At 37.6% G+C, this 25595-nt stretch overlaps 1 protein-coding gene across 2 annotated transcripts; it reads right to left on the reverse strand.

The window, feature by feature from the left end:
* Positions 1 to 2727: 2727 nt before the first annotated feature.
* LOC145489035 (uncharacterized) lies at positions 2728 to 21405 on the reverse strand. Of its 2 annotated transcripts, XM_081467927.1 has the most exons (23): positions 20522 to 21405; positions 16704 to 16796; positions 16486 to 16540; positions 15577 to 15623; positions 13357 to 13644; positions 12712 to 12769; positions 12267 to 12343; positions 11671 to 11751; positions 11122 to 11193; positions 10465 to 10557; positions 9884 to 9991; positions 9480 to 9539; positions 8173 to 8295; positions 7944 to 8018; positions 7701 to 7811; positions 7428 to 7521; positions 6746 to 6821; positions 6605 to 6664; positions 6192 to 6293; positions 5159 to 5257; positions 4601 to 4651; positions 4177 to 4261; positions 2728 to 3704 (listed from the first exon to the last, which is right to left on the reverse strand). In XM_081467927.1, the coding sequence occupies exons 1-23, from the start codon at positions 21011 to 21013 to the stop codon at positions 3534 to 3536; spliced, it is 2571 nt and encodes an 856-aa protein (XP_081324053.1). In that variant the 5' UTR covers positions 21014 to 21405; the 3' UTR covers positions 2728 to 3533. The 2 variants fall into 2 exon arrangements, with proteins under 2 accessions (XP_081324053.1, XP_081324055.1); XM_081467929.1 differs by lacking the exons at positions 9480 to 9539; positions 9884 to 9991; positions 10465 to 10557; positions 11122 to 11193; positions 11671 to 11751 and having other exon boundaries at positions 2729 to 3704; positions 20522 to 21168.
* Between the last annotated feature and the right edge of the window lie 4190 nt (positions 21406 to 25595).

The following is a 25595-nucleotide window of genomic DNA, read 5'->3' on the forward strand; positions in this document are numbered from 1 at the left end:
ACAATTTTCTGTGTAACCTCTATGTTGCAACATTTTTAAACCGCTACTCTGAAAGTTAAGTGTCGTTTATTTTGTAAACAAAAGCTGCGCGCCTGCTCAAAAGTGAAAATAATTGATACTGAAAGCCACCATGCTAAATGAATTGCATCTCAAAACGCGGCACTTCTGGGTGACGAAAATTGCATTGAATTGCGTGACAGAAGTCACCTGTGTTACGAATCAATCATTAACTATGACCTCGATATAACGAAGATTTTGGTCGTTTCCCCTCAAATTCGTTATATCGAGGTTTTCGATGTAACGAACACTCGATTTAACGAACAAATTTGGCCGGTCCCCAGCGACTTCGTTAAATCGAGGTTCCGCTGTATCATTTCGCCATTTCGCCATTTCGCTATTTCGTCGTTTCGCGTTTTAAACACGCCCCCTGAAGAGGCCATAGTCTGTTTTGATGTCAGTGATTAACGTTAACTTTATTAAACACAAACACATTTCCATGTGAACACTTGTTTGTGATTCCAAGGTGGTAGCATTTGGAGAGGCAATGCCATCATGTAAAATCGATAAATCCTGAACTGGTCTCGCAGCCCACAATCGATTGACAATTCACTTCAACTGCATAGTACGACGGAATTCTCTGTTGACTCCTCGGTAAGATCTGGTGCCCGTGTACAAAAATAAATGGGCGTAGTGAGGGAAAGTTTCAATTAACCGAAGAAATGAAAGAAAGCGCGCTAAAATCGACTCGCCAATAAACAAGCCACTATTTTACGATACCTTTGAGCGGTCGAGACGAAAATTTTCCTGGCGAATCGTGGAGTATCTTTCTTGTTAACATCCGAAATGATTTCCCGAATTTCTATGGCTCTCTGAAGTAAATTGAAATGAAAGTTTCCCTCACAAGTACGATCCAAAGAAATATGACAACCAATGGCCGTGTAAGAACACACCAAAGTACCTCAGGAGGCAGCATTGGCAGAACCGTTTGGAAATGGTCTGGTAAGAGTCGGTTCTCAGGGGCTTTTCCCGCCTTACTTGTAAACCTTCGACGTTTCATTTTTCTGCCCGATTTACTGCCCCTGGGTCTCCGAGGATGATGCTGGCTCTGATTTTGCATCTGATTCAGTCTAGCCTATCTCACCACCTTGAAAAGCTAAGCAAATGGCTTGTGTCTAACAGACTTACCTTGAACGCTACAAAAACGGAATTTATGTTGATCGGCTCCAGGCAAAGATTAAGTACCCTATCTGATACACTCGAACTCTCCATTGAAAATGTTCCAATTGAACAAGTTTCCTCTGAAATCAATTGGAGTATATATCAATGAAAATCTAACGTTGCATTCCCACATTGATAAACTGTGTTAAAAGATCGCTTCTGCAATTGCAGCCATAAAGCGAGTTAATAAGTTTGTGCCTCAATCTACCCTACTCTGCATATACAATTCACAAGTTCAACCTAAGGCTTTGATTACTGCAGCCTAGTTGGGGTAATTGTTATTTAACAAGCTACAAAACTACAAAACCGTGCTGCACGAGTAATAACTTCATCGGGCTATGACGCTGATGTCGATTCCTTGTTTCACAAACTCAGCTGGAAAGACTTGCAATCTCAACGTCAAATTCAGAAAGCCCTAATGGTTTTCAAGTTTTTTTATACGGTCTGGTTCCCAAATATCTAACTTGTTGTTCCCTTTCCGAGAACTAATTACATGAAATGTCATGAAAGTTCCAATTTAATTGTGTGACAGTTTATCTTATTTTTTAAGTTACGTGATTCAGGGAATCTAGGAATAATAGAAATCGGAAGCACGTGCCTGACAGTCTCAATTAGTTCAGTCGACGATTACCAGTTAATTAGCACCAGATTGTAAACGCGTTTCATCTTATCGACAAAACATGTAAGTTTGCGTGTCACTTAATATTCCGTGATCAAAGAAACTGTTTAGAAAAGGTTGTAAGATAATCAGATTAGGTTTCGCTACGTTTTAAGGAGTGCCGTGTGTTGAGTCTTTTTAGTACAAGTACACAGTCAGAGCGAGAGAGGAAAGCGAACCTTGTGATCTTAAAATGAACTTGTGAAGTTTGCGAAGAACGGCCTGTTGAGTCTTGGCATTCGCAACACAAAGATAGTTTTAGTTACAGAGGCGCTGCCCTTTGGAACAGCTTACCCTGTAACATTAGAGAATTCCGTTCATTAAATCAATTTAAACGCTTTCTCTATCATCATTTTTTAACATACGGCATTCATGGAAATCAGTTTTATACGTAGAATATTGTTGTAAGTTAATATAATATTAGGATTAGAATTTTAGGTTTAGGATCTTAGACATTTTCTTGGAATTTATTGTACCTGATGATTTCTTTTACTGTGAATAAATAATGATTAAAGAAAGAAAGACCAGAATATGTGAGATGTTCTTGTGCAGACTTCCATGCGAAGTCAGTCTGGATCTCCGACCATCAACAGACATAGGCCGGGCATCTAATGTGGAAAGATCAGCGCAATGATTAACAATTCACCAATCGGTGAAAACAATAATAGTTAATTGACCGTGATTGGTTTAATCCATCAGTCTCTTTACTCGATCAACAGTTATAAACCCCCTTCATAAATGGCTGCCAATTTTAAATCATTTTGCAAGTCTTAAAATTATCCTTCTAACCTTTTTCTTACGTTGCATGATAATTCAAAAGAATTTGTATTCACACACTAGGTTATGGCGAAGGTTATTTGAATGCATACAAAAGAATTTTAAATAGCCAGCATTTATGAAAAGGGTTTATATGATTGTTATACAAACCAAAAAGTCTTCAAAGTTTTTGCTACCTAAGCCGCTACGGTGGTCAATTTACGTTTATCGACTTACCACATGTAATTGTTTCTCTTGTCCGCCGACAGACCACAACGAGTTCATAAATATTTCTGGCATGTTAACCCGTATTAACGCCACTCAGTGAGTCAACTGACGGTCTAAATCTTTTAATAACACGTGATTGATTCGGTTAACCCGATAATTCACAAATGAAGTTGTCGTTGTTCAGCATTATCCTAAATTTACAATGATCATGTGCACTTTCATTACTTAGTGCAATTTTGATGTTATGATTGGTGCGTGATTTTGCAGCCGTTAAATAATGAAAAATGTGCCACATTTTCGTCTCAAACCGTCATAAATATTCACAATATTTCCAACCATTGTGTATTGTGTCTTACATGTAACTTCTTCAAAATGACGTTTTTTCTTAGCAGGTCACTTCTTCTCCAAAGATGACTCACGGAGACCTCATGAAACTTCGTGGCGCGACCAAGCTATTTTATAAATAATCTAATATATTAACACTGTGTCAAAGAATTTTTTTCCTTTTTACAAATGGTTCATGTCATTAAAAATCTCACTAAAACTTACAATCAAAGAGGCAAACTAAGACTACGAGTATCTAAAGAACTCCAATTCCTGTCCTTAAATTCAACTTCACAAGGTGAGACTTATTATTACATGATGTCTCTGGTTTCATCGATACATCTGATGTTTACTGAACAACAACACTAGCAGGCTCAACCTCCTCCTCGTGGCTTCTCGGTGACGCTGGTACCGCAGCAGATCGAGGACGACGACTTGTCGCACTACCATTGCGAGGAGGCTGGGGACTAGTAGCTCTCTTGGCCGACGCTGCTCTAGGAGATTTGGGGTTCTGAGAACCCTGCAAATAAACAAATGTACTTGTGTCAAGTTCAAGTGTACGGTTATGTCTCAAAAAACTGAGTTGGGGAGCACTGGGAACTGTGAGGAAGAAGGGCCTAAAGTACCTTGTGAAGGCCCTGAATAAGTAATTCTCCTTAATAGTAATCGAAACACTGATTTGTAGTTCTACCAGTCTACTAGTACTGAAAGAGTTAAACGTAGTTTTGATGCACAAACGAGGTTTCCCAGAGGAAGTTTCCAAATTATCCAAAACTTGATAGCTTTGCTCATCTTGTCCACTTTCAGTACTATGTTTTTCTTTTCCTACCAAGAGTTTTCTTTGATTTATCAACAAACAGATAGCTCAGAAAATAAGCCAGTGACCTAAATAAAAAAGTGGTGGAAAGTATAGGAAGAAAAGAAAATGTGATAGCGAAAGGAGAACGATGCAAACAACAACAAAACTTCAAGCGATAATGAAATCCTCGTACTGGCGGTAAGTCAGGCATTCGATCCAATCCTTCAAAACGTCCTTTGTAAATATGTCCATCTTGACCAATCAGTTCTGTCTCATCCCTATCAAACAAAATACTCTGTAAGTAATTGACACGCACGCCTTTTTCACAGCTGTGCAAAGGGCTTCATTTTTGTTGACCAATCAAAACTAAGAAACTTGGGGTGAAGTAGACAAATGCTAGAGTTTCCCGCGGATTTTGCGGCCGTCTTAGCTTCCTCCCGCCACACAAATCAAACAAAATTCATCAATTACGTTGAATGAAAGTACTTATTGTGGGATTCGGACAGACAAAGAAGTCTGTGACACACTCTTGAGCCCGATTAAATAACGTGATTAAGTGAAGCAAACATTTCTTAACAGCGCTCAGAGGTGGTTTGAGGTCTGCATATGTTTCTTACCTCTGAGGAATTGGTACTGGTGTGTCATCCTCTCTGTAGTAATAATATTGACTGAAAAAAGAGAACAAAAGGCCATATTAGTATTCTCGGTATTGGACTGGAACTAGCTTGCAACTGAGGCTAATGCGGGGAGACTTTCCCAATGCAAATGACATTAATCTCTTTTCATGATACCCCCCCCCCCCGCATCAGCCTCCATTGCAAGCTAGTTCCAGTCCAATACCGAGAATACGAATATGGTCTATTCACGCATATCCTTAACCTCAATCCCAGATATTTAGGGAAAAACTTGAAACTATCGCAGCCTTGCTAAAGACATTATTGAAATTACAAACAAACATTCCATAATACTGATTAAGCCTTAATCAATTGTTGTTTGTACCAAACATTGCTCGATTATTTACGACGGAAGGTAGGTATGATTACAGACCGAATTGGACTCCACTCAGTCCTATTAACATTACTTTGGCCCGTATTCCCAGAGCATTTCCCGTACTCGTATGTCAACAACTCGATAAAAATACAGAAAATGTTTCCTGATTGTAAATTGTAACTCACTTGAATCTGGCTGTCCTTCTGTTAGGAAAGGTCACTGTATGACTTCCACCACATGCTCGGGCTGTTGTTGTGGCTACTTCTTGTTCGTAGGTGTACCCACTGTGTATAATCAGTTAAAAATAATGATTATAAAACGCACAAACCAGACTGTAGGTTATTGTAACATGGTTCGGTAAATCAGCAAAAGTAAAAATTCCTTGAGAAGAAACTGGATTTGCAGTATGACCGCACATATAAAACCTCTCCCAGTGGTGGATGATCCTTCTAACGGTCGGGACAGTGTTTCTCTATATAAACAGATCTTCAGCTTAAGTGCCAACCTTAATAACGTGAAAATGCTCTAAAAACTACTGTCACATTTATTTGGTCATGCCCGTATTCAGTAGCTGTAACCTGGCTTAAACAGGGAACCACCCTATACGCAGGGGCTACGGTGTTTAGCCTGCCAAACATAAATCCCAACGGGCGGCCAAAGGGCACCTGTCATTAAAATGGTTAATTAACCGAGGTGCCATTCTTGTCCGTGGCTTTCGGCAAACATGAGCATAACAAATAGGTGAATGAGCAGTTCAATGGCTTTACACGTGCACGTGACACACTTCTCACCCACGGTACTTTGCAAACCGACAACGTTCTTTGTAAGAACTGTACCCTTCTGACACCAATACACCCACAAATAGATTAAAATAATTGCGAAAGTTCAATAAAAGACAATCAATATTTGGTCCACGTTATCGTCGACGGTGCCTCGGTGGTGCTCACCTAATTCTACGAGACTTGTCTTAGTTCTCATGGCGCTTCCAGGGCCCAGTTAGAGATGAAGGTTTACTGGTCGCGGTGAAAAGCGTCAATTTATTACAGGTTTACAACACACTAATTCTCCTTTAGATCTACATGTACTGTTGCGCGACCGTCACTGCGTCTGCTAGCATTGATCAATTAATACCAGCGTTCAAGGGCACCTGTCCTCCTGTTTATATCCTAGCTTCGTATATAAGCTAAGAAAAACCAAAATACTTCGATGTTTCCTTACCCTCGATGCATCTGACGTATTTGATCAAGTTCAAAAGTTGTGTAAGGACGCCCCGACCGAGATGGAGGTAGACCAGGAGTCTGGGGCAGAGCTGGATTGGGACTACAGACAAAACAGCGCCAGTTAAATAAGAAAGTTAACAAACGAAAGATTAACATTATGCATACATAACATAGTATGTTAGAGAGGCATCTTACTACAATGAAGCCCGCAAAAAAATGAACGATGGAACGAACGAACGATCAAATAAAATAAATATGAAGGAAACGTCAACTTATATGACGTTGCTTGAAAAAAAAATAGTGGAACTATACAAGTCTAGTTTTCGTCAGTGCATTGTGTTCCAGTCAGAAATAGATCTTCTTTGTGATATCTAAACTTGAAATAACAGCTAAACGGAAGAGAATACTCACTGGCCAGGTATCATATCAACAGGCCTGTCACAGGAAATACAGTGAAACCTGAGTAAAGCCCTGTAAGTCAAACAAATAACCATCAAATTTGCATGAGTATGATACACGGAGAAACAAAAACAAGTGCAATGACTTGCTTACTTGCGGAATCCAGCAGCAGGATCATCAGACAGAGGTAAATCAACATGTTTACATTTCATACTCTTAATCCTCTTTTCTAGAAAAACACAAAAGAAGAAACGCATACAGGAATGTTACTTATTATATGACAACGTTTTCAGAGAGTCAAAAACTAAAATTAGCCAATCAGATCTGCTCTATTGCCGATCCAATATTTTCCAAGGACTAGACCGAGCACTGTCTCGAGTAATCTCGTGATTTTTTTCCTTACTTTTCCTAAAGAATTCAGTTACAGGTAAAAGATTTTTTTTTATTTTTCTTCCAACTTAATAAACGTCCCACGGAACGAAACGCTAAGTCCCTAAAGTCGCCTCTCAATCAGAGTTACGAGCGCTACAATTCTACGGTGTTCTTTCCATTCCGTAATCGATGGGTTATTTTTCTTTACATTTCCAGTCGCGTGATTTTAAAAGCTCTTATTCACCAAGATTGCTTTGGAGAACATAGGCCCCTGGCTGGTTCGCATTGTCAAGACCTAGGGCCGATATCTCCCAGAATACCCCTCGCGCTCGACTCCAGGGCTCTTTCCAGTCCGGTTTTCGGAGATCCTTTCCGAGAAGGAGCCCGGGCCCTTTTCCCGAACAACGGCTGGTAAGCGAGCTTACCTCATAAAATATACTTAGGAAATAACGTCAGTACTCACCAAAGTAATCCTTCAGAGGATCGAGTTCCAGCCTGTCAAGCTTTTGATCAATATCACCAGCCAACCGAGCTAAAGCCTCACTTAACGCTGATTCCTGCAGAAGCAAATACATTTCACACTTTCAGAATCGATATACAAGAACAGTTCAGATAGACAGTGGCTACCGTGACGACCATGCTTTTAGCCGTGTTTCAGCCAATAGCTACACTTGTTATAGCAAGTTTATATGCAATCGATCTTGGCATTAAGTAACCCTGCCTAGCTGTTACATACCTGGCCCTCCAGTCTGTGCAAGAGTTCCTGTAGTGACTGATCCAAGCTTCCAATACCCTGGTCAAATTTGGTTCTATTTACCAAGTTATCCAGTGTACGTTTGTCCGCTTTCTGCAACAGTAATACCAAAATCATGTTAGAGCTTTACTAGTTAGCTAGTAATACTGCTCCCTCATATGATGACACAGCATTTCACTCCTATAAGCGACAATGAGCGTATGTTACAACAACACTGCTTCATACCACGTCCATTTCCATGGCAACTCGTTCCTTATCAGCCTTAACCTCTTGCAGTCTGTCAGCGTACGTGTACAGAGCCTGTTAAGAACAATACGTATTGTACTGTGTTTAGTGATTAACAATTGCAAAACATGTACCAAGACTGAAAATCAATGTGTTGCATGAGCGGTTGAGGAGCCAGAAGCTCCATATTTGTGAATCTAAAGTTTAGTTATATTAGTCAAGTACTCACATCAATATGTTTCTGTTTCCTGTTGTGTTCCTCTACAAGCTCCTTTGTTGTGTTGTTAAGTTTTTCCTGTTCTCCTTGAAGTTCTGTTAACATGCTTCTTAAGGCACTGAGCGCGCCACCATCCTAAAACAGACACAAAACCTAAATAACCTGCTTTATTATCTCTATCTCTATCACTATCTCTTTTCTGATTGGCCGAAAGCGTACAGTGAATTTTCGAAATCAGCGCCTGTGACGTCATCTCTGCAGATTAAAAAATAATCATGTCACGGACGCTCAAGGTCACGGGTAATCATGTCAATTTCGCGCGCTGTGTTGCTTGCCGTCAGTGAAGAAGCAAAAACATGACTTCGTTCAATGCATAATAAAACAATTATTAAATTCAGTTTTTGTGATATCCAGAATAATCAAGGTCTCTGTAAGGGTTATCAGCCTCAGCCTTCGGTTTCGGCTGATAACCCCTACCTCGACCTTGATTATTCTGGATATCACAAAAACCTCATCCAATAATTGTTTATTATTGAGCCATTTGTCTATGAGCAAATCCATATCAAAAAGTACGAGAAAAACAACAGTTTTCCTGGCTAGCTGTTAAAGAAGATTCCTCTCTAACTGTAGCGAATAGGAGTACACTGTCGCCCCCGGACGGAATGCTGATCCATGACATCGCATGGTTACTCTCCAGCATTTAATTCTCTGCTACCCATTAATACACCTGGATGGAGAGAGCGGACTGTGTGAGGGGAAAGTGTCTTGCCCAAGAACACAACGTAACAACCTGAGCAAGAACTCGAACCGGACCGCCCGGTCCAAAGTCCAACGTACTAAGCATTAGACCTCCGCACCTTACGAGCAACACATCTTCTGAGCTGGTTCATGACTATCATGTATAGATTACAGGGATGGTTCAATTACAGGTCCCAAAATAAGTTCATATAGACTAAAAGGTCCCAGGTGTGAAAGAGAAAAGGGTTGGAGAAGCGGCTATTACACCCTCAACAAAATTTCCAAGAAGCATTCCCTTAGAACTCAGTGCAGTGGTCCGCAAGCAAAAGGAACACTAGCTGTAACCGTCAATTCCAATCAACAGGTAAGATCGTCAAAAAGTAACGTGGAGTCATAAAAACCTTTCTAAATTACGCTTCTTTCATTGTGAAACCTGACCTTACCCTACTATGTGAGTTTGAGTTTGGCTTCCTTGTCATGTTAACTATTGTTGTTTAATTTCAACGGGGCTACAAGGATGTGTTGTTTCAAAAGTTTTAATAGTTTACATTATTATATTAACTTGATTAAGAAGCTGGTACCTTTACTTTTCCGGCATTTGAAGTCGAAGATTTAGGAATCGTTTCTTTCATCTTCTTGTACTTTAACAGTAAACATTGTTATATCATTTTTCAAGTTAGTGACTTCATTTACATATAGACTTGCACATTTACATGATTTCACAAAATGCAACAATCGTTTTAAAGCTTAAAAGGTGTTCAGTTAATGAACTTTAAGTCACTGTGAACAAATTAAGAAAACCCTAGTCTGGTTGTCAAAAGAAAACAATTTACTTGATCGATCAATCGATTCGTGTATTTTTTTTTACAGCTTTTGTAAAATCACTTTACCAATAAAAACGGTTAGTCAGTTTTCTTACTTTTCCCAAAAACATTTACAGCATTTAAGACCTATGAGAAAGCTTATTACAAGATTTAACACCAACCTTATCAAGCTGGTTATTGAGAAGTCGGAGACCATCTCTTAGAGTTCTGACCTCGCGTTCTGTGTCCTCTTTTAATCGATCCTCAATTCGCTGTAGTTTTGACGGTAACTTCAAATTTTACGAAACGAAAATGATCAGTTTAGATTCCTTGACAGGAGAATCCTAGGTTACTTTACAGTGAAGTGATGCTATCCTCAATACAGATATTTATAAAATTCACTACAAGTTTTAATCGGCCCAACACATACTTCACGTAAGCAACTTTTTCTAACGTGTAGAGAATTAAATGCTTTCTTCGTAGGACTTCTTTTTTCTTCTTTTCTACATAGTTTAAGGTGATGCATCTACTTACTAGCAATGTTTTTGTCAGCGTTCTAAATTGTTTACCTTCTCAAATAATTTTAAATCAAACAATCGTTATTTATTTTGTAAAAATAAGGACACGGTTTAACTTGTGTCATTTTATTTGTTCAAGGGCATAGTTTCCACCAAAAGGAACAATACCAATGTAGTATGAAAATGTAGAAATGCGTTTATTTTATACTATTATTAATGTTAGGTATGTATGAAGATTTTATTACCTGATCTTTAAACTCTTTAATTTGACTGGTTGCTCTTTCCAGGTACTTAAGCTTGTTAAGTTGATCGAGTAAGTCATCAGGAATCATTTGAAGCTTGAACAGTAAGTAAAATATGAAAATTACTTCGCAGACACATGCATTTATCATTAATTTTACAACGGGTGCTTACATGTGTATGTGTTGAGAACAGAAGATTATACAATTTTTCTTGAGAAAACAGAATATTTGTCTAAAACAGCAAGTCAAATTTTTTTATTCTGAGCAAGTCAAAAGGACTTTTGTCTAAAACACTTTTTTTTTAGGAAAATGAGAACACGAAGAAACACATTACAGATTAATGTCATTCGTCAATACCTGAAAGGACATGTTTAATTCTGTACTTGTTTAAGTAAATTGTCGAATTATGACATTATTATAGTTTTATTTCTTAACTGTAAGTGATGTCAATGAAGTGTTGTGTACTACATTACTTCGTAACGACATTGCAATTTGCAGTGCTGTTATTGTTGATGTTCAGGTGTCAGTTAGTCCTGACATAAACATTTTTAATATATAACTAAAGAAAAATATATTGCTTAAATTTCACATTGTTAGTTTTCGTTTTTATATGTGCTATTTTAATTGTTAGTTTATTGTTAGTGGTTATGTTTTATTCACCTTTTCGTTGTGGTAACTCAGCATATCAGATACATTCTTTAGGCTTTGCAGTTGCTCTCCCATTCGTTCAATCTTATCAAAATTATAAAACGTTAACATCACTACCACTAGAACGTTTTAACCATTCAATATTACTTACATTTTGTACTAGAGGCGTACCTTCACTTTAACTTCTTCCAAAGTCAAATTACACGCGACATATATATCTACTAAGTGCTTTTAATACTTCAGCTACTTTTTATATCAAAATCAAACAGAACTTTAGTGCTAGCCAATTCAATTACGAGAAATCACAAGAAGAAAAATAACATCACAAAACTATACTGGAATTTCTAACTAGTGACTAAGATTTTAATCCGATTTTAACGTCTTTCTTAATTTTTATCTTCAGTACGTTTATTACGCTCATATGATTGCACATTTCCTGTTAAGAAAACATGGACAAAGCGTTTTATTATTTAGTTTGTGGCTTTCATTGAGATGTTCTTAAGATATCGCTGTATCATTTAAATGATTGTTAGAAATTAAGAAGGTATTTAACCCATGTACCTGTTGCTTGTTATCGTTGAGTAGTGCCAGTCCTTCTCTCAGTGACGTTAACTGGGATTCAAGATCAGCCGGAATGGTTTTCTTGAAATATTATTTCCAATGTATGAAAATCAAATTTAAATTATTTTTGTTACTGTTCATTGGTGAATCATCCTTTTTCTACTTTTATTTATGTTTAGCTTATGAAAAAGCTCAAAGCACTGCAAGAACATCTACAGCTACTTTGTCCTGACAAATGTTCTTGTGGATATCTGCTACATGTACATGTAGCTGTCAGTGAGGGTAACACAGGGTATGCCATATTTCTTGAGAGTCGGATTTGATAACTCTCATTTCCTCCATTCGACTGCAATCCAGGTGTACCACATATAACAATGCTATATTAGTGTCACCCACAGCAGGTTAGTAGGAAACAAGACTTTCTTTCCCACTATCTTTTAACAGGAGGTAAGTTTCTTTCATCTTGGAACATAATGTTCACAGAAAAAGAGCATATTCTGAGGGATTTTGCTTTATTTTTTGTATGCAATCAAGGTACACATTATAAGCCTGCCTGTTTTGCATAAATCACCCAGCCAAGTTGATAAGGCTAATACCTCCTCTTTCCATTTATTTATTGCATCAAGTCCATCTTTCAACCACTTTAGTTGTTCAAGAATGTCGTCTGGAACATCTGCACAAATAAAAACAGTTTATAAAGGAGTTAACAGTGGTACATCATGAACATCTTTCAAACTGTTTATTAGTCAATACACGTATATGCAGAACATAGCTGAATGCTACACGTATACAAATAATAAATTCTCACCACAGTGAAAAACTGTAAACCTCTTAGATGAATGGTGTTAATCTATTAGAAGTTATACTAATCAAGCAGACTGAATAAAAAAAATTGAGACAAAGTTTTCTCTAAAGGTTTCATATGAACAAAGGGCTACTAATTAAAATAGCGATATAATGGTTTTATGACTTCCATCACCATTCTACGAAAATATATCTGCATGCTATTCCATATCAGTTCACTTATACAGGACATCTTACCAGGCCTATTCCTCAGTTCAGCCAAATCCTCAAGGTTAGCTTTCTTAGGCATTTGTTCCTATAAAGAAAAATATCAAACTACCATGGAACGTCTACTTTGGGACACCTCTAACTGATATATTGAGGGGACACTCAGATTAAACAAAACACAAAGTAACTTTTTTTTCTCAACAAAATGGATGCTTATAGAAACCTTTGTGTCAATCTATGACCTTTCTTAGCTTCTATCAAAGGGACACTTCTTTTAGGAGCAAAGTGCATCCTAACAGAAGTCTTATCATTAACAAATTGTAGTATCTATCAAACTTCCTATTGTCCCAATGATGCCGATCCTCATAATGGAAATCCCTCCAATCTGTAGTAGTAATCATTAACAGATTACTAGGAAGGAGTGTCAGGCTTTGTGATTAAGTATGAACACCAGGGTCTCTATACTGTGTTGCATTGCAGATCTACTTTTCAGTGGACTGTTCAGTGAATTTGCTATACTGATTTCAATTTTCAGTACTTTTTCAGTACACATAATAATTTTTAACAATGACAAATTAATCATGTCACTCACTGCAAATTAAGTGTACACATCAAACCTTCTACCATATAAATAATTAAAGCACAGAGTTAACAGGTTACACTAATGTACTGTACCTCCAAAGAATCCACTTGCTCAATTAGCACCTCATGTTTGTCCATTAGCTCTCCAATTTGTCTTAATGCTTCAAGTGCCTCAGGGGACGGATGAGGGGGACTTGGTGTTCTTGGGGGAGGAGGGGTGGGAGTTCTTGCTTTAGGAGTAGAAGCTCTGGATTTTGCAGATGGAGCTCGACTCCTTCTAGCATTTAAAGCTTCTTCAAGTTGTGGCCATTTGACATAAATATCCAAATTTTCAAGGTCATCCTTGGTGGGAAGATCATCTACTTGCTTCTTTAGATTTTCCTGAAGGAAACGGTCATTGGCAACTAAATTTATGTACATGCACTTATCACTCTGACTTATAATATATTATTATTAACTTAACACCCTTCATAACCGAACTACTTAATGGTGTGACCAGTGAGTCAAAGAGCCCATTAACCAATCTTTTCGAGTCGTTGCTAAGGAAAATTTATTCTCATATAACCTCATCATTTTTAGTCAGTTCAGAGTTATTTTATGTGTTTTAACTTTTTCATGATCAGTAATACTAGTGATGACGTCATCAGGCCACGCCCATGGTCATGTGACTAATACTGAAAAAACGCAAAGGCTCCCAGGCAAATTACTTTATCGGGATTTTTTTCATTGATTTAATATTTTAATTTAAATCCTCATTACGCTATGCATAGAGTTTGTTTCATTTCTAAAAGGTCAGATTTTGAGTGAATTTCAAAACATTAAAAAATTCGTAATTTTCTGAAAAAAGCATGATTTTGAAAAAGGAATGCATAGCTATCTTTTCAACGTTGGCTTTAATCGAAATCCATCGAAAAAGGCTGGATTTAATGAAAAACCGCTTTTCCTTTAGCATTTAAAGAAACCAGAAGTGCGCCCAATATATATTGGAAGTTACCCTATCAGCGCGTGCGCAATTTACACTACTAGCGCACTTCGGTAAGATCAAACAAAGCCACGTAGACTTAGTTTTTCTCTTTCTACTGCTCTTGTTTTTCTGTCTTTTTCTTAATCTGTCTTTGCTTGTACTTTTTTTCCTTTTCATTTTGTGAAACACAAAGAAAAACATCTAAAATGTAAGTCAATTTGGAAGTTATTGAGTTGTTTTTATTTTCCGCGCTCAGGCTGATGTAAGTAGCCGGAAGTGAAATTTCACCTCCTTAGCAACGCGCGCAAGCGCACGCATTAATCGGTTAATGGGCCCTTAACTTGAATTCAAGGATTGTGCAAGGTTTTCTGAAAGCCACAAAAGAAGGGACAATGTGTAGTTACAACACACTAACCACCTAAATTGAAAGAATTTATACATCTTATTTGTGACCAAAAATACAAACCAGAATCGTTGATATTAAAGTAGGACTTTTGGAAACAAGTGATTGTAAACACAGTTTGAAACCTTGCCTAATTATGTATAGTTACTTTATATTGTTACATAACAATAAATTGATTATGAATATAGTTGTCAAACTTAAAATGGAAGTATTCAGTTAATTTCAAAATTATACAGGTATGAAATGACAGTTAGTGGGGGCCTTGTGAAAATCTTTTCCTTGCATAATTTTCAAATTATTTTACCTTTTCATGTTCACTTTCAAGAGACACTTTCACATGTTAAAGTAATGCAATATGCACATCCAAATTTGCTTTTTTCGATACCAGCTGCAGGTGGATTTTTATTTTTTCGTTTTCTCATTTGTGATGCAATAACTGCTGATAACTCTGAACTTTACTACCACTACTTCTGTGATAACTGAGAGAATTCTTGTACAGTCAATCAGGTAACAGTTACGTAAAATGTACATTGCACTGCAAGTTAAGGCAATGTTGGTCACTTGAGAAATAGTCATGATTCTCCTGTAAAATGTCAATTTTTAAGCAGGATATTTGATGCAACATCTTGTAGGAACTCTTGCAGGAACTTTTCATCCTCAAGAAGATAAAAGAGATCATTTTGAGAGCTGTCGTGTGCAGTTCCATAATGATTGCCCCGACCTCTAATTCACAGTAAATTTGTAGTTACGATAAAAACAAATGGGCTACATTTTTCCATGGTCTGTACTCAGACATTAATCATAGACTACAGAAATGAGGTCTGTAGCTCATACTTGACCACTTGAGTTTCGAACATTTTTTTACAGTCATTTGTATACAATGAGGTCTATATTAAGAAAATGGATAAATGAAAAATGTGGTCAGTTTGTTCAACGTTCTCCTTACCAATTCCTTGAGCAAATCTTCCATTTTTCTTCTCTCCTCTGAATTGTCTATGAAATACAATTTCCAGACAACAAAACTACTCAAGCAGTACCTTTGCCAGTAATTTAAATGTGCTAAGATCATGTCAATGACCAAACTGAATACCTACTACCCTAAGGGCAGTCAAAAATAAATCAGTCTTGCTAACATAATTAGGGTTTTCAGTGGACATGGCTGCATGTATTATTATTTTAACAAGTACATCCTCTGGAATGAAGAACTTTAAGATCTTCAAGCTTACAACTTTAAGGCCTTACCTATTCTGGAAAGCAAATTATATAATTAGGAGGGGCACAGCTCAAAAAAATATGAAGAAATTATGGTGACTTTCAAGAAAAAATAATGCCCAAACAGAAAAAGCTTGAGAGATCATTGAAATCTTTAAATGTGTTCATTCCAAAAACTTTCCAAAAAAGCTTTCATGTAAGGATCATTTATAAGGCTCCTTGAATAATCATAGGAAGATGTTGAGGATCTTTCAAGATCTGACCAAAAAGCCTCGCCAACATTTGTGCAAGGATCCTTTAAGATGATTTCAACGATTTAATGGCAATTTTACCAGTAGAATCTTATCATTATAAATTCTTCACAAAGATTCTGAAAAATTCTTGATGAAGCTAAAGTTTATTTATCATGGTCTGTACACATTGCTATGGTGCAGTCTGTCTAACAGTAATGACAAACAACATCTCAGGGATGAACACGTAACAGCATGTTGAAGGATCCCGCATGATCAAGGACCTTCGCAAAAACCTGATGGTCTGCATAATCCTTGAATTTTGTCCAGCATCCTGCAAAAACTTCGATGATCTTCAAAGAAAAAAATGAATGTACATGAAACACAACTTAGTGACACATAGTTATTCTTACCTACACTTTCCAATGCATTAATTCTCTCACTAAGACTTGAATTCAGTTTCTCCAGCTACATTCAAAGAAGATGCAAAAAGTTATGTTAGTTTAATCAATCACTAATTAGTGATTGTTATGATTGGCAAATAAAAGCAAATATTTGCCAAGTAATGGTTCTCAGCAGATGACAACAATTATGATATAATTTAACCAAAGGCTTCAACCATTAAAAATACCTCTGCCAACTTTCTCTTCAACTCAGAAACTTCTTCTGCGGCTTCCTTCACATCACCAACTTCCTTCATCATTGTGTCTAATAGGGTTGTGATCTGCAAAAAAAATGTCAGTAGCTATGTAATCATTGATAGACTAGAGTTGTTTGGCTCAGAATCAATTAAGTTCATTGACATATAAAAGAACAAGACCCAAATGTAAGATAACAAACTTAATTGAGGTGCAGGGCTTAGTTTAATTCAATTGATCTCAAATTGTGTCGGTTTTTGGATCTTTGCATGAATTTTTTGTTAATTTTCTTCTTCAACATTCAGTTGCTTTTATTTCCTGTACACTCACACAGCTTTTCAAGAAAATACTACTTATCAAAAGCAACTGTAGTTTGAAGCTAATTTTCAATGAGTGATTATCGTAGTCAGAGTGAACAGTCGGCAGCACAAATTTTGTTTGCTTTTCACATGTAACTGCTTTATTTGGAATCATCAAACTGAAATTTCCACAGCATCCATGGGAATGGGGGTGCTTATTGGAATTAAGGGGCGCTTATTTATAAAAACAAATTTGAAGGGGGGTGCTTATTTGAAAGGGAGAGCTTCTTGGAAGGAGATCGCGATAAACTGAATTATTACAGTAGGTTTGGAGCAGCAAACTTAAATTCAGCAGGGTCTGTCGCACTATGCAACCTTGGAGCGGTGGCCGATTCATATGGTGTTCTCCTCATCTGTCGGACACAATGCATAAATTACTGCAGTAATGTATTTTTGATACAATGGCACTCGCGATTGGCTCAAAATTGAGTGGCAAGTGTTTTCAAGTTTTTTCTGCAAGGTTGGGTTTGGTTTGTGTAAAAGAGGCACCCTTTTCTTTGTAAAATACATGTATGAATCACAAGCTTTTTCATCAGGAAACCATAAACAGATCTGGATAAAAATTGATCACTAGGCTCAAGACGAGAGCTGCTATCAAAGGAATAAGCTGGATTTGGCTTGGTGAGGTTTTCTTCCAAACTTCAGAGTCTTTTCCTCAGCTGTCTAAGAATAGGTTTTGTCCGCTAATTTTTTTTTTAATTTGCTCAAACAACAATTATTAAACTTACACTACAGTTACAAAAAAAAAACAGTCTAAGGAGTAAGTATCTACACATTACAGTCTAAACATTACATACAACCAACTTACAGTATGTTACTTACAGAAAAAAGGACTTTAACTAACAGCTTTGGCTTACATTGACATGCAATATGACAGACACTATAGAAAATAATACAAGTACACTAATTGAAAGACAATAATTATTACTATAAAAAACAATAGAAAGGTTACACTTGTTGAGGCACGCTACCTGGAGTACAGTATAATTATAAATTACAAAATTCACTTTAAAAAATTTAGCATAGATTGCTATATTACTTTAAAATTACATTTGTCTATAGGGTGACACAGTGCTAGTTGCTGGTTATCAGGATCTAGCTATTAAATTTCCGCTATTTTTGATTTTCCATTGATTATTTAGTTTTTGTTTGAATTGATTACCAAGTGGGAATTTTTCCATCATTTTACAGTGACCGTCATAGATATACACTTTCACTACTGTTATGAAAATTCTGAATTTCCACCTCAGTAGATGTTGTGATCCTAAGGGTAGCATAAAATCATTGAAAAGGATCTGCTGCTTAGTCATATTAAATTTAGGATTTCTGTTCATTGTTGAACATATCATAATTTTGTAGTAAAAGTCCTCATCTACAGAGCAAGCCTGGAATGTGTGTTCAAGGGAATCTACACTTCTGCAAAAAAACATTCATCATCCAGTTTAATTTTGTATCTTTTAAGTTCCTTCTGGTTACTAGTATCCTATGAAGTAGTTTGAAAGAGAATTGTCTTAATTTATTGTCTGCCGACACTTTTGAGATGTTCTTAAATAAGTTATTCCATTTGTTGGCAAAGGGGGGGGGGGGGTTAATGGATGGTTTTTCCTTCGGATAGATATTTGCCAGTGTTTTTAAGAAGATCTTGTACAAAATACCGGTATACCCCACGCTCAGTCCAGGTTTTCCAATACAAAGGTTTTCCTTCGATAGTGATATCTTTGTTGTTCCATATAATTAAGTTGCCTTTGAAGCAGTCATCCCTATATTGGTCACGTGATTCACTAAAGTAATCTAGAAGTTCTAGGTAAAAGGGGGAAATATTGTTGTCTAATTTTTTTGTGTTCTATTAATTTCAAGAGCAATGGTAATCCTCCATATCTATTGAAGTAAGCATTGGGAATTGCTATCCAAGTATCATTAGATTCAGTTAGTAACCTGCCTATCCAGCTTAATCGAAGTGCCTCAACAGTAAAATTTGGAAAAGATTAGACCTCCTCCACGTGGTTTTTGATACAGTACAGTTCTTTTTATTTTGTCCTTTTTGTTTCACCAAAGAAAGCTGAAGAGCTTTTCCTGTACTCGTTTAATAACTTCCTCTGGAACACATAGCATTGAGGCTGAGTATACTATTTTAGAAATCCCTAATGCTTTTACCAATAAAGTTTGTCCTGTAAGGGTAAGGTCCCAAGACAGCCAAACATTTAGTTTTGTTTCCATTTTTTGAATTTTGATGAAAAAGTTTTGGTCGTTATTCTTATTACGCTAATAAGAATACACTGGCCAGAGACCATCAGTAATGAAAACCTATGGGCAAGGACACAAGTGGAAGAGTTAATTTAATAATGGAGATGGCTTGGCCATATGCTACACAAACCATCTGGTAACATTGGCTGTCAAGCCCTGAACTGGAAACCCCAAGGTCAAAGAAGGAGAGGGAGACCACAGAACACCTGGTGGCAGGAGCTGGAAAACAACTTCAAAGGCTTCAAACTTGGCAATTTTGGTATTTTCGATATGATCTTTCCATTTCTGGCATTCATTAAGTTATAGCCCATTTATGAAAATTTTGGTCATGTGACCCCAGCTGCAAAGAGAGACCCCAAGAGAGAGCCAGACTTCAGAAGCCAGAATTCTTAAAGGAAATTATGAAGCTAAAGTGGGTATATACTTAACAATTAGACCCGCAGCCCGCAAGGGCTACGGGTCAATAGCCCATGAGGCGAAGCCGAATGGGCTATAGACCCGTGGCCCTTGAGGGCGAAGGGTCTAATTGTTTTAGTATCACCCAACTAGTTGGACAGAAAAGGCAATAATAAAGTTAGCAAATGCAAGTTGAAGAAATATTCATTTGGGAATAAAACGAAAGAAAGCGTCACGCTCGATTGTGCCAATTTCGCTACTCGAGGACCATTACTAATAGTCCTCTAGTGGCGCAGCCAATCAAAATGCAGGATTTGCATTAGTCCACTAGTTGGGTGATACTACCGGTAATGCATGTTAGCATGCATATAAAGTACTTTACGTTTATACCAAAACATCATCCACGGGAGATAGGGATATAGATCTCTAGGGGAAAGCGTTACATGTCCCGACTTCCATCGACCTAAATATTAGAAATTATATAAGTTAGCGTTCTTATTGGGTCTTATTAGCTTTCATGTGGCATGACACAAGGATCTATTCAATTTCCCCCGTTCATATAGCATAATTTCCTATGTAAACAGTTCCTTTCTCTGATGTGTATCGATCGAGTAGACGTGATACACAACTGTACATGTAAGCTAATGATGTTTGGACAACCCAATCTGTTTCTGAGACATTTTTAAAAAATCCCGCCATGAATCATATAGAAAAATTTAAGAAAATTGCTTGACAAAGGCGCTTAATCTTCAGAAGTGGTTAATTGCAGTTTAAATTTAAATTTCATAGAATAAAAATAACGTGCTACATACCTTCTCAATGCCCGTTTCCGTAGCACCAAGTCGTCGATTTATGTTTATGAATTGCCACATATCACCAACAGGGGTTCTGCCATCCTTTTTTTGCTTGGCACGTTGGAGTATTTCGCTGTTACTAGGCAAATCGTCTAATATGTCCAACCTTTTCTCGATATTCGCTACCTTAGATTCCAAATTACCATGAACTGGTTCAGAAAATGAGGCAGCAGAGAAAGGTATTTTATCACTCGTGACTCTCTCCGCAGGAAAACGTTCGACATCGCCATCATTTTCAACTCCTTGAGAACTATCCTGTTTGCTCTTGAGCAGTGCATACGCTGCTCTAAAATTCCCATCGTCACCAATATCCTTGGCCTTCTTTTCAATTCCTAGATGATTAAGAATCTCTCGCAGTACTCCATGAAGTATATTAAAGTTCACAGCTCCCCGTTCAGGAGTACCTAGAGCAAGATTCAGAAGTTGATCCAATTCCACTTGTATCGTCATGGCATCAATGGTATCTTCACATTTGTTGCCGCAAAAAGTGGCTATTCAAAACCGTGTGATTGAATAGTTTACTAGCGCCATTATGCCGTCCGTGGGTTGCTAGCGGCAACACTTCGTGTAAATGTGATTTGGAAATTGAATATTTATGACAAGAATATAGAATCCTCAGCGGAGGCCTGGGAAGACCGCTAAGTACTTCATGTCTTTGTTATTATGGTGTATTTGACTCAATAGCTCTACATTGTTTCAGTACAAGATAATGAGACTTTTTGAGACAATTTTATTTGAACCGATCCACACTGTGCCACGTAGTCCACGGATCCATTTGAAACACCGATATTTTAGTTGTTTTATCTCGCTCAATGACCTGCTGCTCGCAGGTGCAGACCCGCTGGTCAAAACTATGTTACATGCTAGGGACCCACTTTTTGGAGGGAGGGCTATATAAGAGGCCATGGGTCTACTGAAGGAGGTGGGGGGCTACTTAAGAGGCCATGAGTCTAATGAAGGGGTGGGGGGCTACTTAAGAGGCTATGGGTCTCCTGAGGGAGGTGGGGGGCTACTTAAGAGGCCATGGATCTCCTAACGGAGGTGGAGGCTAGGTAAGAAGCCACGTGTCTCCTGACAGAGGTGGGGGGGGGGGGGGGGGAGGGAGTCTGGACTCTATCCTATTGTATATTGCAAGCTCTATTGCGATTGATATTCATTCGCCTTCATCAATTCATTCAATTCAGTCATGCTAAAAACTTACCCTAACCCTAAAATTTATCCTAACTGTCTTCTATGGGCATTTAGAAGGAACAGGGTTTCATTGGAGCAGTAGGTTCTACATGTTAGACGAAAACTTTCTTTGTCAGAATGAGTGACTGAATATTATTATCCTGAGTGAATATTACTTTTATTATTAATTATGTTATTATTGATTATTTTGCAATACAATACAAATTTCATTGTCAACTCCCCATGGGAGCTTTTCAGAGAGAATAATAATGATAAAGATAATTAAAAAAATTCTCAAAGATTATTGATAAACAGTTTTTGTAAAACTATTTACATATAAAATTTATCACATTAAAAATTGATTTAAGAGGAAGGCTTTCATTTTACGTTTAAAAATTTTATTTTATTATTAATTAAATACATCTCATAAACGCGCAGAACTTCTACTTAATTCACAAAAAAAAAAACAAGCTGTGAGATGTATAATCATTTTTTTCTTAAATGATAAGCCAAATTTAATGAATACAAAGCCTACCATTAGTGGTCTTATTGTGTAGGCTTCTACTTCACACACAAAAATACAAACTAGTAGATTTTTTTTCACGTGATAAGCCAAACTTAATAAATACATAGCCTATCATTAGTGTTCTTCTCGCATAGGTTTTTTTTAATCTAAAAATTTCATCTGGCAACGTTAACTGAAATATTTAGCTGTATACATATTAAATGTATAATTTGCAGTATTTCAGTGTAAAATGGGTTGACTAGTCTACACGACTTCTACTGTTCGTGATATATTTGTACATTTGCCATTCTCTGTTCGGTCACTCGACCTTTTTGTTGCTTCACTGGTGTTCATGAAGGGTACTTCATGTTGTGTTATAAGGAGGAATTTTATTAGAGTAAAGCCGTAAGACCATGCTATGGCAAAATTTTTAGAGGTCATAGGTGTGCGTGATTTCCGCTGTTATCTGCATGTCGTTTCGTCGATGACACCCGGCGTCGACAAAACCTGGATCGGACCGGACCGGATCACGGATCGGATCACGGACCGGATCACGGACCGGATCACGGATCGGATCACGGATCGGATCACGGATCGGATCACGGATCGGATCACGGACCGGATCACGGACCGGATCAAGGAAAAAAATTCAAAATTCAAAATTCAAGATTCAATTTCAAAATTTTTCTGAGCAAATTGCACTAGAGTGACTACTGTGAGCAGAACGTTTTGTTTAATTCAGGTGACATTCCTTTATTCCTTTATAATATCAAAGGTAAACTGTCATAAAACGAGTCAGTATGGTAATAATAGGACGAACGTATGAATAGAAACACAAAAACTAAAAACACTAAAAAATTAAACACCTGATGATTTCAAACAATCGCCGTTTTTGAGACAAGTCTATACTTTTACAAGATGTGAGTTTGGAATACGATATTTCGCACTGGAATAAAACGAAACAAACCATTCGTATTTCAAAGATATATAGCTGTTTTACAAAAAGTTCTAGGAATAACATCGATAGTCTGAACGATAACGCAACCCGAGAATAAACAACACTTTAGGAGTTACGTCACGATTTTTAGAGTCATTTTTGGGGTCGTAAAGAGTTGCCATTAAATAGAATAAAACCTTGAAATGATCGTGTTCTAGGGTAGAAAACACTTAAGAGGCAAGAACAAATCAAAACGGAATGAGGATCGTTAAGGATGGCAAAGATTAACAAGAACTGCAAATGACGAACTTGGAAAAACTAGGCTAATTTTTTTCAAGATGCGCACACCATGACGTAGCTCCTTTAAAGCAAGTCATGTCCTTGAACTTGCGTGCGTAAGTTTCCTCATTAACTGTAATGCCAACTGTAACGCTCACATATGACTCGAAAACGTAGCCGAGAACTAGCTACTGACACTAACAGCAATTTCAAAAACGAGAATGGGAGGTTCACGGAAGCTTCGAGCTAGCTAACGTTCATTATTATATCTCCCAGTTAGTACGCGCGTTATGATTGGTCAATTTAGCGGGCCGTATTCTCCTGTACGGCCCGCTAAAATTTAAAGTTGTTTTTGTTGCCAAACTGTTACGTGATTTATCACCAAGTGTACTTAACTTTTATAGCAAGTAAAAGTTTAAAACTTTCTTTTACTCTAAATTGTGCGTACTAACGACTTAAAAACGATTTCAAATGGGCTCGTTTTGCTTTTGACGTGCGTCAGAAATTTGAAGCCAGCGGCCTCGGGCAGCATTTTCAAACCCGAGGTCACAGTTTTTCACTATACAGACCGACCCTAAGCCGGCAAATAACATGTTTATTTTTTTCCTGCAGTAAATTGGTTTTACAGATTACAAATGGGTTTGTTTACGCAACACTTGTCATTGAATCGGCTTCCGCGCACTCTACAAACGATTTGTAAAAAATCTCGGCAACGAGCGAGTAACTCAGATAGTAGAGAAATAAAGATGTATTAAAAAACAGATTTTTTTCGAACTACTTTGTGTTAGTTGCATTTATTTCACCAGTTAATTTCTCCAAGACTGTTTTTGCGGTGTGAAATTTCGTGCGAAGTTTGAAGTTTTACCACAAAAACAATTTCTGTTAGTCGTTGCTTTTAAAATCACTTCGTCGCTTTTCTACCGTGAATTGAATAGCAGAAAACGAGGAATTTCGTCAAGTGTATTCCACAGAAATTCTTCTAAATACAGCAACGATCAGAGAGGTAAACTCGACTGAAATTGACTCAAATTTTACGGCGAGAGAAATTAACACAGGACTACGCGCCATTACAGCGCCAAGCTACAAACAATTAAGCTAACTCTCACAACTTCAAGTCACTCAATTGAATTTTCTCAGTGACTTTCCTTGCCATTTTAAAGTGAACAGAGATAAACTTGCGTTGACTAATCGTCGATGGATGTGTAAAAAAGACAAAAGATTGACTAACTTTTAGGAGCTCAGATGCTTGAGAAAAAAAAAAAATAATAAATATCTTACTAACCTAGTCTTCTCGGTCCGTACTGTAAGTTACAGATCTTCGTTTTTTCCCCTTTGATTTATGGCCCAAGCGCGAAGCGCGCGGGCCATAAATCGATGGGGAAAAAAACTCGGTCCGTAACTTACAGTACGGACCTCGAACTTCGTTAGTAAGAGGTATTTACAATTTAAATTCCTCGTAAATGAGGCGCTTATGTTGTTCTTTAAATGACCTCTTGTCATGCTCTGTAATTAGAAAGTCATTACTTGCGTCAAATTCGGGATTCTTGGCGACAATGCATGCAGCACGTAGATGGTAATGCGTGGGCCCGAAATGAACTTGTAGTTTCCCGTCCTTCATAAACGACTTATACTCATTAGTGGACGCAATTAAATCATTTGGCGGATCGGGGATTTCGCCTGGGACCCGAATGGCAGAGTTGCAGCCGTAGCACTTAAAGGCCTTAGTGTCCTTTAGCCATTTAAGTTTATACTTGCGGGTTGCGGAGCTCTTCGTGTTTTCCGAGAGAGTAGCGGATGGTGGTTTACCTGATCGTTGCCTTTTTGGGCGCTTCCCTTTGTTCCCGAGGGTTGATTTCTTCACATTTAAGTTGGCAGCGCTGGTCAAATTCCGCTTCTTGGCAAACTTCAGCTTACCAAACCAGGTAAGGTAGGAAGCAATCTCGTCTTCCTTTTCGGCAACGGCCAGGGCATGAGAGCATATCTTAGTTGCCTTCCAGTGAGGACACTCGCATTCGACTTTCCCTCTATCATCCATCAGGACATAATTTGGCCTTTTCCCAGACTGACTTGCGACGGAAAAAGACCTTGATTCATCGGCAGCTCGAGGTCCTCGCCATACACTGTTTAGGCGTAACAGCAAT

This window comes from Orbicella franksi, chromosome 6 (genome assembly GCF_964199315.1).
Source record: "Orbicella franksi chromosome 6, jaOrbFran1.1, whole genome shotgun sequence".
Classification (NCBI taxonomy): domain Eukaryota; kingdom Metazoa; phylum Cnidaria; class Anthozoa; order Scleractinia; family Merulinidae; genus Orbicella; species Orbicella franksi.